The sequence below is a fragment of the Alligator sinensis genome, unplaced genomic scaffold, assembly GCF_000455745.1.
Source record: "Alligator sinensis unplaced genomic scaffold, ASM45574v1 scaffold694_1, whole genome shotgun sequence".
In the NCBI taxonomy this organism is placed as follows: Eukaryota; Metazoa; Chordata; order Crocodylia; family Alligatoridae; genus Alligator; species Alligator sinensis.
Genome location: NW_005842339.1, coordinates 736,852 through 748,551, shown reverse-complemented (window position 1 = coordinate 748,551; position 11,700 = coordinate 736,852). Strand labels below are relative to the sequence as shown.

At 40.0% G+C, this 11,700-nt stretch overlaps 2 protein-coding genes across 2 annotated transcripts in view; both read right to left on the bottom strand.

Moving 5' to 3' along the window:
* The window catches only part of WDR45B (WD repeat domain 45B), a 27,362-nt gene extending 26,358 nt beyond the window's left edge, over positions 1–1,004 (bottom strand). The window contains exon 1 of the mRNA XM_025210165.1: positions 990–1,004. Coding sequence (XP_025065950.1) covers positions 990–1,004 — 15 coding nt within the window. The remainder of the gene's footprint in view (positions 1–989) is intronic.
* A 2,808-nt stretch (positions 1,005–3,812) lies between these two features.
* The window catches only part of RAB40B (RAB40B, member RAS oncogene family), a 59,008-nt gene continuing 51,120 nt past the window's right edge, over positions 3,813–11,700 (bottom strand). Inside the window, exons 2-6 of the mRNA XM_025210164.1 lie at positions 10,880–11,016; positions 9,124–9,184; positions 8,784–8,861; positions 7,585–7,807; positions 3,813–4,935 (exon numbers count right to left, since the gene is read on the bottom strand). Coding sequence (XP_025065949.1) covers positions 4,667–4,935; positions 7,585–7,807; positions 8,784–8,861; positions 9,124–9,184; positions 10,880–11,016 — 768 coding nt within the window. The 3' untranslated portion in view covers positions 3,813–4,666. The remainder of the gene's footprint in view (positions 4,936–7,584; positions 7,808–8,783; positions 8,862–9,123; positions 9,185–10,879; positions 11,017–11,700) is intronic.

The window sequence follows — 11,700 nt, the reverse complement described above, 5'->3', positions numbered from 1 at the left end:
CGCGGTGTCGAGCGCCGAGCTATCGAGCACCGCCAGCCCGCGGGGCCGCGCGCCGAGCCATCGAGCACCGTCCGCACCACCAGGGCGCGGGGCGGGGCGCCAAGACATCGAGCCTTCGGGCCCCGCCCACAGGACAGGCAGGCCCCGCCCCCGCCGTCGCCGTCGCAGCGCTGTTCTTTCATGTATAGTTTTCCACATAAAATAACCAATAAACGTCCCGTTGGTGCATTTCCTAGCGGGGGGCGGGGGTCTACCAGCCGGTGGCTCTGCAGGGCCTGAGGCTGCCTAGTCACAGGTTTGTCTTCGCAGGTGGCGGAGGCCGCGCAGGGTGAGGGTGAGGGTCAGCCCAAGGCGGGAGCTGCGTACCCACCACGCGCCGGCTGTCCAGGCGACACGGCAGCACCCACGGCACGCGGACACCGGGTAAGGCAGCAGTTGAAGGTTTCCTTTGTCCTTGGTCTTTCAGTGCAGGAGTCGACGTTTCTTTTATGTTAGTCTCGGGCCTGCTCCAAAGGGTGCTGGTTGGGCGCAGGCCCGAGGGCCGTTTCCTCAGCTGAGCGCAGGGCTGTTCTGGCAGCGCCCTCCTTCCCCCAGCCGCGCCGTACGCATGGGAGGCAGCCGCACCTGCGCTTTCACTGGGCTTGTACCCCATTTCTGCTGACGGATAGAGGACGCAACCCCGCGCTGAGCGTGTGCAAGTGACATGTCCCTGTCATTTCTGCTGCAGTGTCCCCACTTCAGCCCCCTTGCCACATACAGGCAGCCCTCCGACTTGTGACACAATTGGGTCCTGAAAACCGCGTCTTAAGTCAAAACGTTGTAACTCGGAACCAATTTTCCCATAGGAAATGATGTTATAAATGGGGGATTGGCTCCTGAACCAAGGTCCGATACCCTATTTTCACCAACAATAACCCAGAATTTTGTACGCAGTCAAATACAGATGAGTAATATACAGCTACGGCAGGCGCTTCCAGTTTTGATTTTACCTTATAAGCCGGCATGCCGGTTTGTAAGGTGCCAGATAATGCAACTTTTCTTATAGCTACATTAATGTATTTATATTGTAAATAGCTATCCTATTGATACGGAAGGACTTGGTTCAGGTGACTTTGCTGGACTCTTTGAAGGGCTCTTGGTTGGACTTTTTGACAGGCTCTTGGCTGGAGTCTTCTCAGGAGTCTTGGCTGCAGGTTTTTCTGGAGTCTCGTCTGCTTTCTTAAAGAAAGTGTCCAAGGAAGTTTGGACAGATGTTCTCCATGGAAATGGGCAACACAGCAAACTTGTTCGCTGGTGTGGCATGGCGTCATATCAGATCAAGCATTGTAAAGTCTAAACTAACGTCAGAAAGTTGAAACAGGGTGTCAGTTTATAAACTTAAGTGTGAAACGTTGCAACTCAAAACGTTGTAAGTCGAGGACTGCCTGTACACAGGGCCATCAGCCCACTTACCTTAGAGGAGCGAAGTGGATTCATAACTTGGTAGTTAAGGCGGCCAATATTTGGATTTGGAAGAAGTTTAGTCCAGACTCATGTGGATCTGATGCCGATACTACTAAGTTATGGAGTGGAGGAAACCAGGCGGAACAGCAGGGAGGATTCTCATCTTCCGTGCTGAGCCACACGTTCACTTCCAGGTACAATTCAAGGTGTTGGCTTAGATCTACAGCAGTCTGTGTAGTTTGACTCTTAAGAGATTGCCACTTCTCCAGGTACTACCACAATGCAGAAAGATCTCAAAGTGAAGTAGTAAATGGCTCCCAACTGTGCAATCAATGCCCCTGCCTTCCTTTTACCGATTAAACCTTTTATTGGCTCTTAGTGTTTGAGATAAGACCTGTTCATTTCTTTTACATGCCTTTTGCAAAGGAGAGGAGAAATTTGGATGAGTCAATGTGCAATGTAATTTGGGAGCAGAGGAAATCTTGTTGAAAAGTTATCTATGCTAAATATCATGTGTGCACAAAGTGTTATGTATGTTTAAAGTCATCCAAAAAGATTTGGTAGAAGAATTTAACTCCTGCTATTTAATGGTATTGGATGGTTAAAAGGCCCTCCAGGAAAGTTATTTTTTGTTAAATTGTGTAGATTGAATAATCTCTACAGTAATATATCAATTCCTTACATGCACTGGGTATATTTTTTTACATTAATGAATACAACATGCAACCACATACTTCAGTTTTGTCTTTTAAATTGCAATGAGGTTCATACACTACAGCTAGGATGTGTATATCTCCTTAGTTACCACCAACTGTTCATGGCACTCCTGAGTCAGGCAGATCTGGCTCCCTGCTCTATATTATTTTCTATACAGTGAATTCAAAAGGTATACAGAATGTACTTGGTACATACAACTAGCAGCTAGAGCTGACTAGTAACAGAGCTAGCAGGAGCAGGAATAGGGCTCCTAGAACATGGATGATAGTTATTGATTACCAGTTGATCAATTAGGTAGAGAGGCTGAGAGAATGGGGTCTTGGTCCCAGCTGTATTACTGACTCACTCCATGGTCTTGGTTACATCACCTTGAGCATCTCCATCAAAAATGGCCAATCTGATACCAAGAATTGTTGAGTTCCCATAGCTGAAGTTACTGGAAACGACACACAGTTACAGGTGTTCAGCAACTTCAGAGCATTATTTTTACATATAAAAAACAGGCATCTGAGGTTAGATTTAATATTTCTGTTACAGATGCCTAAAAGGATAGTTTGAAAGGATGGGCTTTAACCAGTCTCATATTCCTTAACTGTAACATGAGGACAATACATCTGTCAAGCTCACAAGGTTATTGCATTAATTAAAAGTTAGTGAAACGCTCTGAACATGCAGCATAGCACTATTAGTATGAGATTTATCATGGATGTTTGGCTTAAAAATATCAAATTTATCTTGGAAAATAATCTTGCTGTCCAGCCTTTCCGGTTGCTATTTGTACCCATTTATTTACTCCTTTGTTTATAGTGAAGAAAGGTGTGATGGTCAAAATCCAGCTGGAAATGTATTTGAAGTTTTTAAGAAAATAATTTCACACTTTAAAATGTGGATCACAGATATGTCAGTGTTAATCATCACCCAAGTGACTCACCTTTGTTTTAGGATTTCCAGTGGTATCTGTTTTTCTCTCACAAAACAGAGAGTTTGCTTCAATCTCCTAGCCTGCTTTGAGTTGCTCCCTTTTTGGCTGCATCTGCAGCGATTAGTCTAGGAAAAAATGATCCCAAGGAAGAGATACATGGGAGTTTTCCCAGAGCTGTTCTTCATAACAAAACACCATTGCTCTTTAATAAATAATGGAACAAGAGTTTTTTGATCTCATTTGTTACATTGCACAACCCCTAGAGCTAGAATCCTGATGCATATTTGGCATGTTATATTAATAGAGCTGTACCACAAGCTTACTGTTACTATGGGGGTGTAGAGAGATCTGGTGATTCAGAAGGGGTTTTACTACTACGATAAGTTACTCTTGGAAATAATAAACACTACCATTGCTGAAATGTTACTATCATCATGTCTCAGCATGTTCTTGCATCCAGAAACATAACGTTACACTGTTTTCATCACTGACTTGCCTTTCTCCAACAAACTGAGAATTTAATGTGTTCTATTATTCAATATTTCCTTTGCCAAATTTATGAGAGTCAACTCCCATGATCTGTGAAGCAACCTAGTCTCACATCTTCCTGCCTGGATCTCCAAAGGTGGTGATGACTGATTAGTGACTAGACATGGGTTCTAGGTTCTTAGGAAGTGTTAGAGAGGAAGGCAGGCTGGCAAGTAATCCACTAAAGAAAGAAAGAACAGGCTTCACACTTCCAGATACATTTATTTTAAATAATATTCTTTCCTTATAAAGCAGCACTTCAAACACATTCTTCTTACAGCTGTTACGAATAGTGTCTTTGGCATTTTCTTCCTATAACTATCTTATAGAACATCTGGTACAAAAAATGTAGATATACAGAAAAATAAGCATATAAACCACAGATTAATCCCAAAAGTATTAAATAACATACCAAAAACTTTATCAAATCTGTTTCATACACTAACGGACAAAACCTTGTTGTGTATGTGCATAATGTTCTATGTACATGTTTGCAGCTTCGTTAAATTAGTGCTTCAAGGTTATCAAGGAAAATGTACAAAAAAATAGGCGCACAACTGCAATATTACTAGAATTTCTCACTATTTGTGTAGTTTACAATGTATACAATACATTGCATTTAAAAAAAACCTTTGCCTGAATATGCAAATCAAATACACTCACTTTTGCCTCTTTGCAAATAAAGTTTGCAGCTAAACAGGATTTGATATAATTACGCAATAAAGTCACTTCAAGATTTCATGAAATTAAGAACTCAATACTATGATTATTCCCTTTATAAAAATACACCTAAAAAAACCAAGGGCATCATGCACATCAAAACTTGAAATATTAAAGTCCAACAGCAAAGTGTCACATCCTTTTCAGTTGCACTGAACTTATCATTCATCCCAAAGCAGCATTATGATGGTGAGCAAGCTCTAAAATAAGATTTTTCTTATTTTGTCTATGTAAGTGTGATACATATGCAGAGTATGCTCAACTATTAAAAACAAGAGTTCTTGTGTTCAACACTCCTTGTGAGGAGATTCCACTCTGTTTTTGCCCATGTCAGATTCAGGAAATTTTACAGCTGTTTCGTGTATAGTTTTTGGGTGGGCTCTGTAGTGGACGGATAATTTTAGCTTTCTTTAGGCTGTTCCTCTTGTTGTTGCTCGAAGTAAGAGAGTAGGAGCGTCCATGCATCATCCTGGCATTAAGACCATTGGCCATAGAGAAAGATTTGAGATGGCTTCTTAAGGCAACAGGGAGAGGCAGCTTGTCAACAAGATGCACAGGTGTACAGGAAACTATGGCACGGCAACAAAGATCTTGCAGACTTAGTACTTAAAGAAAAATTAAAGAAAAAGCACCTTATAATAGCATATTTAACAGCCACATGGTGGCAGCATATACAATATCGTGAATGCACACCACTCTAATGAATCCTCGTTTTCTTCCTCCCTACAGTTCTTTCCACTCCACCCCGATAGAAAATATTTTGTCAATTATTCTGTAAAGCAGGTCACAGTTTAAGGCCTATACCTGCAAGGTCTACAAACAGACTTTTCGTTGGCTCCAGGGCCATATAGAGCGTTTCCAGGATTGCCCCTCCCATTTATCAAGGTTGAACAGGGCAAGGACAATATCATGAATGGTCCTAAATGACTTGGGTACGCTTATTGTCATTCTGAAGAATTATCTGAAAGTTTGAGCCTCACTTAAAAAGTCAACGTTGTTATTTAATCTATGACTTCAGGGAATATTCCCTCATTCAAACTCAAAAAGCAAGTAATTCTGGTTAAAGTAACTTGCACTGTGCACTTTAAAAAGACCATTTAAATAAGCACTTTAAAATAATCTATATTAGCTGCATATTAATTGCTCCAAGAAGTAAATACATTTTACTGGAACAAATCCATTTTTTGGTAATTAGCAAGCCAAAGACAGAGTGCTAGAAGTCATTTACAGTTTTGTTTCTCCTTCCCTCCCTCCCTCCCCCAGAATGCTTTATAAAACAATAGAAGACCACACACAGTACAAAATCCCAAGAACTAGGCAATTAAAGATTCACTGCTACCACAACTCTTCCCAGAATAGCAAAAAGTGCTGTTACTGGAAACTGGCTCCATAGCCAATTCCTACATCTCCAATTTTTTTTTCAGAGTTCAGAGAATTTGGGGTTCAGATTCTGATTTCAGGACATTTTTTTTTTCTTCTTTCAAAATTAAAAATATTCTCATCTCAGTACAAAGCAATTAAGGAAAGTGCTACTATATAAATCAAAATAGGCCTATACCAGCTAGTAACCTAGTTTTCACTAGGGAATCTACTTAAGTTATGTAAATTTAAAAACACTTTAAAGGGATTATTAGCTCTATTTTTAAACACTTATTATTTTAGTACAACTTGTACTAAAATAACCCATCCAAATGTTCCAACTTCAAAAAAAATAGTATCTAATAGCAAGTAGTGCAATCAATTTGGCATTCTTTTTAAGGGGAAATAGGCTATTTGTACTGTATGATCCCATTTTCTTCATCTGTTGTGCAGGTTTGAAGGTTTCTACTATAGACATATAGTAGGTTAGTGACCATCCTCCTCAGCAACACAACCTTGCACAAGAGTGTCATGAAAATCTACCAGTCTAAGATATCAAGTCTGCTCTTAAAGCACCTTGACTGTGATAAAGGAAAATATGACTTGGACCCAGATAAGGAGCAAGTAGAATTTTGAAACACTATAAAAAGCAGCAAACTAACAAGTCCAGAACAAAATAAGACTACCATTTGCTGACAGGCAGCCTAAGAGACATTCACAAAGACAAGACTGTGTCAATATTTGTCTCTATACTTAGCAAAATCTATTGCAAGACTGCTGTTTGCATCAGACTAGTGAAACAGCTCCGAGTATACATTTCAAGGGAAATATTTCAACACCTTAGAAGAGCAATAGAACACTGGCAGACCAAGGGGGATGTTATGGTCCTAGCTTATGTACTCAGGCTTCCTCTTCTAAAAGCAATGCATAGTTGTCTGTTCCTATGTTTTCCCTCATTTTTATTTGAGAATTAGATAAGAAAAGTCAACAAACAAAAAATCTCTTCCAAAAATCTCTTGAGTATTCAGACAGGATTGGACTGTGCATGGAGGATATCTGTGGCTTCTGCTTTGATAAACATCCTCAGTTCATATTCACTTCAAAAGGAGAATCTAGCTGATGGTATGAATATTACTCAAGATGGAGTCATATAAACCCATCACTCAATGACGTACTCAATAACAGCCACAAAATAATCCATGAATAGTTTGGCGACTTGCAGACTTTTGAACTGCTTTAGAAAAGTCTTTATAAAGCTTGTCAGTAATACGAGTACAGCATCACCACAGGAGACCAGTAGTATATCAAGGATCAACAAATATCCAAGAACAGGTGTTTTTCAAAAGAAGATTAAAGAAACTCAGCATTAAGCATTAATGGGATAACCTGCCTCCAGGGAAAGTTGCCTCCTAACCCCCAACAGGCAGATGTTGATTTATCCCCTGATATATCAGAGTTAATTAAGAAGTATTTACCATGATGGTGCTGGATACTGTTACTCTTATAAAAATTTAGTCTCTTTTTGATTGCTGCTAAGCTCTTAGCTTCAGGAATATCCTGTGGCAATAAGTTGGGGGGGGGGGGGGGGGGGGTTAGGTGTAGAGGTTCTCAATATGCTTTCCCTGAAGTGTTCATTATTTTGTTCGTGTGTGTCCCTTCTTGAGAGACCTTGGAAAGACAGATTTTTTTCTCTTCAACTTGCTTCACTAACAGTATTTGCCATTTAAGGACCAGCATGCTAATAAGATCAGCAAACATGATCATGTAATTATATATTTTAAACTACAAAAAAAAATAACATTTAACATTTTAAACCATGCACCTTAATGTTTCAAAAGATGAGTCTGATCGTTCTGAATGATAAACAAAAATGAATAAATACTTATTTTGCCTACCCTTGTTTGGCCTCCAGAGCCGGTCCATCCCATGTCTCATTAGCACAATCCTTGCCAGTTCAGTAAAAGACTCTGTAATGTTAAAGTTACAGAGTGGGCTGACTTCAAAAAAAGTCATGCCTATTCTCTCGGCATAGGTTTGTGCTTGTTCAGTAGAGACTTGACGCTTGAAGGCTAAATGAAGGCGATTTCCAACCAGGATTTTAGGTACACCAGGAGCATGCTGAGTAAAGAGAAGCAAGACAGAGATTAGTGTTCTGACCCTTTTCTCTCCCTGAGAGACTGTAAGATGCTAACACAAATGCTCTGTACATGAAATGTGGCACTTGCTAGCGTCAAGAAGGTGACTGACATGATAGCAAGGTAAGCATCTTTATATTAAAAAGAGTTTGGGTCAGAATCAGAGGTAAAGGGGCTGTGCTTCGGTTCTCTGAAAACCAAGTGGAGGTTATGTTTTCTCCTGTCCTTAAAAAGCTTCTATTCCAAAGTTTTCTTTCAGAGTAAAAACATTCTCAGAAGTGAAGTTAGGCTTAAGGAAACAGTTTTACATTAAAATACTGAATGTTCATGGCTAAGTTATAAGGCAGAATTATCTCTTCACACAGACTGACTAAATAGTATTATTATTACAATAATAAAACTTGTAATCCTTGTACAGGCCTTTCTGGTCCATTTGCCAGTCTTTCCTCAAAGAATCCACATTATGACAGGTACCATTTCCATGCAATTTAACAGTTTTTCTACTTTACAGAAATAAACATTTGCATTCCAAATTCTAATATAAAAAACAGTTTAAAGACCTTTAGACTGAAGGCACTATAGAAGTGCTAAGGGTTTCACTAATATTGAGCTCAGGCCCATGGTCCCCATACGAGGAGGGTAAGTATTACTTTTTCATAGGAAACAAGCACAGTGATTTGCCCAGGTAACACAGCAAGCCTTTGGCAAACTTCAGTAAAAGCAGGCCCAGTACTTGGAATCTTAACCACTCTGTGCCTATTCTTTCTGTACCAAACCACTGGGTACTTTGCTGTTTTGTTCCCAGACTTTTAAAAAGTTATGAAACAGAAGCATGATGGGACCCTTGGATTTCTCTGTAATGAATAATGCCTGCAAGTATACAGCATTAACTAGTAATTGGAGAATATAACAAATACATACCAACTGCTACATAAGTGATACTCTAGGATATGCCTTACCTCATCTATCTCTTTTATCCATCGATCAATACCATCAAAGGACCAACGATTTGTAATGTCATATACTAGTATCACCCCCTATGTGAAAAAATATTAAAATGTATTTTAACATTAAAGAGGTATAACACAGAGAAAACCATCTTCTTATGCGAATCCTTGTCAGTCCTGCTCTTATTTCCTTCCCATAAATTCTGCGTGCTTTGTATCCAGGAACATGACTGTATTCAAATTCACATCAGACAGCGAACTAGACAAACCAGTATAATTGTTATTTAGCAACTTTGCATTCACTCAACCATCCACTGGCAACTCTATAGTGTAACGGTAACAAGAATTTTACCTGAGCACCTCTTGAGTAGGAACGAAATATGGTACAGAATCTCCCTTGCCCCGATGTATCCCTAAACAAGAAAAATTATGGGTATATATAAGAAATTGACTCAATTCCTACTTATACCAGTCCAAACTAACTGGTTAGCATTGCCTGCCCTTCCATCAACCAGATAACAGCAGCAACCTATACATGGGTTCTTAAGTTCATTAGCCATTGTATAAAAGAATGATTCAAAGTAGATATCAAACCTGCAGCTACAAGGTTCTTCTTTCTAAATAAACAGTAGGAGACAGACTTCCAAAAGTCTTCTAAATACAACTGAATAAAGAAAGTGTCTCACTTTCTTCTACAGGACCATGAAAAAAGATCCACCTGTGGCTTTTTTCTCAAGGAAACTTGATAGGGAGTTATAAGAGTGACCTGTATGTACTAAAAGATGTCGTACAAGGGATGGCAGGGGGAAAGTTTGTCACCCCCCCCCCTCCCAGTCATAATGTATCAATTATCTTTCACCACCAAGTTCATTTCAACAAGTGTCTGATCCAAAATATTTTGGAAGAAGCCATAACAGTAAAAAAAAAAAAAAGTGAAATAACTTCAAAGTAGTTACGAATTAAAAGTCTTGCTTTAACTAACATACGAGAACTAAAGGCATTTGTACACATGCTTGCGCCACAGCGCTGGGTGCTTTTAAAAGCGCCCAGTGCTGCAGTGCATACATATGTATAAATGGTGAAATGCGCATCAGCGCTGAGAAAATGGTGGCAGTGCACTTTTGAATTAAAACAAAGGTGTTATAGTTCAAAAGCACGTAGCCACCATTTTCTCAGTGCTGGCGTGTCTTTTGCCATTTATACAAACGCGTGTGCTACAGGACTGCGCACATCAGCTCATGGAGCGGATTTGATTGAGTCTGCTCTGACGCGCCAGATCTCCAGTGCATTGGAGCAGATAAATGAATGTGTATAAATGCCTTAAGTCCTTTATATGCTGCTAAAAAATGCCACCAAAATACATTCTGGAATGAGGATGCAAGTCTAAATATAAATCAAGATTAACCTGAGCCATTTCTGTAAAATGGTATATTATAACAATAATTAGTTTTAGCCCCAGTTCTCCAAACCCTCTAAACTCAGGTTGGATGTAGCAGAGAGGTGAAAGCACAAACTCCTGAATTTATGGTACCCCCTTCCCCATCCTTCCTATACCCTACAACTTTCCTTTATGCTGGATATACAAGAAGAAAAATGCTACATCTGCAAGATAATACAGGCTGAGAGGATGGATAATAAGCACCAAGATTCTACCTTAAAAGGCTCCCTAGTTTGGTCTTTGTTTTAATACTGTGACTCCTTAGTCAACTCACCTGTTATCATTAATATATAATCTATCTAGATTACTGCAACATCCAGCTAAGATACTTCTAGGACCACTGTACCAGAGTAGCTCAAATTTTTCTGCATTTATCCTCTGAAAACCCCAGGACATTGGGAAGTGCTACTAGCCCAAGTTTTAGAGATGGAGAACTGAGGCAGAGAGAGATTAAGTGACTCAAGGTCATGAATGACATGTATTGTGGAAATGGGAGATCAAGGTTCAGTATTCAAATCCTGATCTACTGCATTTAACTATTAAGCTACTCTTCCTCTCTTGGCTAGGCACATTCAAGATGCAGGAAACAATTCCTGCCCCGGAGAGTTACAGCCCTCTGAAAAATATTGTTCAACAAGCCAAAGAGAAAGGAATGATGGGATGAACTCACCAGAGCTGTAGTTTTATTCGACGGCCATCTAGAAGTATTGTTGTCGTCTTATAATCAATACCTGGGGGACAATGTTTAAGAGTCAGAATCTCAGATAAACTGCATGATGTATATAGTATGCCAAGATCTCTGCATGCCTAAAGCAAAAGGTGGCAGGAGGGAAAATACATATCATTAGTGGACTAAATACCCGTGTGAAGTATTTTCACTGGATTTGCCATTAAAGGTCCCTCACGCTACATGAGTGTCATCTTCATTCAAGAGCAGACTTTCTAGTCTTTTCCTTAGGGTCTGGAAGGAACCTCAAGGGCCATTTCCTCCAACCCAAAGAAGTGCCATCTCTCCTGTTCATAATCAGTAAATATCCTCACTTCCACAGAGCAGTGAAAACCTGTGCAAAAGATTCATCCTTTATGAGAAAAGGACAAGGGTGGAATTATCCTCTCTCTCTCCTTCCATGCACAGGCTTCCCTGCCACCTTACCCTCCTATTTACCTGCATATGCTGCCCTACAAAATGTTCTTCCTTTTCTGCTCTCTTGGAGAAACTGCCTTGCTTATTTCTCCCCTGGAAATTAGTGTCCCATCGATGCCAAAGGGTGATGGCAATTGTGCTGAGACTGCATACAGGAGGTGTGAAATTGTAGTGATGGTGGTACATACAATACAAACACCAGTCCACTGTTTACTGCACCAAATCTATCAACTCATTCCGTAAGAATGACACATGCTGTCAAACTTTTTTGTTCATTACTAGCTTGAAACCAAGTTGTTTCTGAGTGAAATCTGACTACATACATACTACCTTAGACCCAGCTTTAC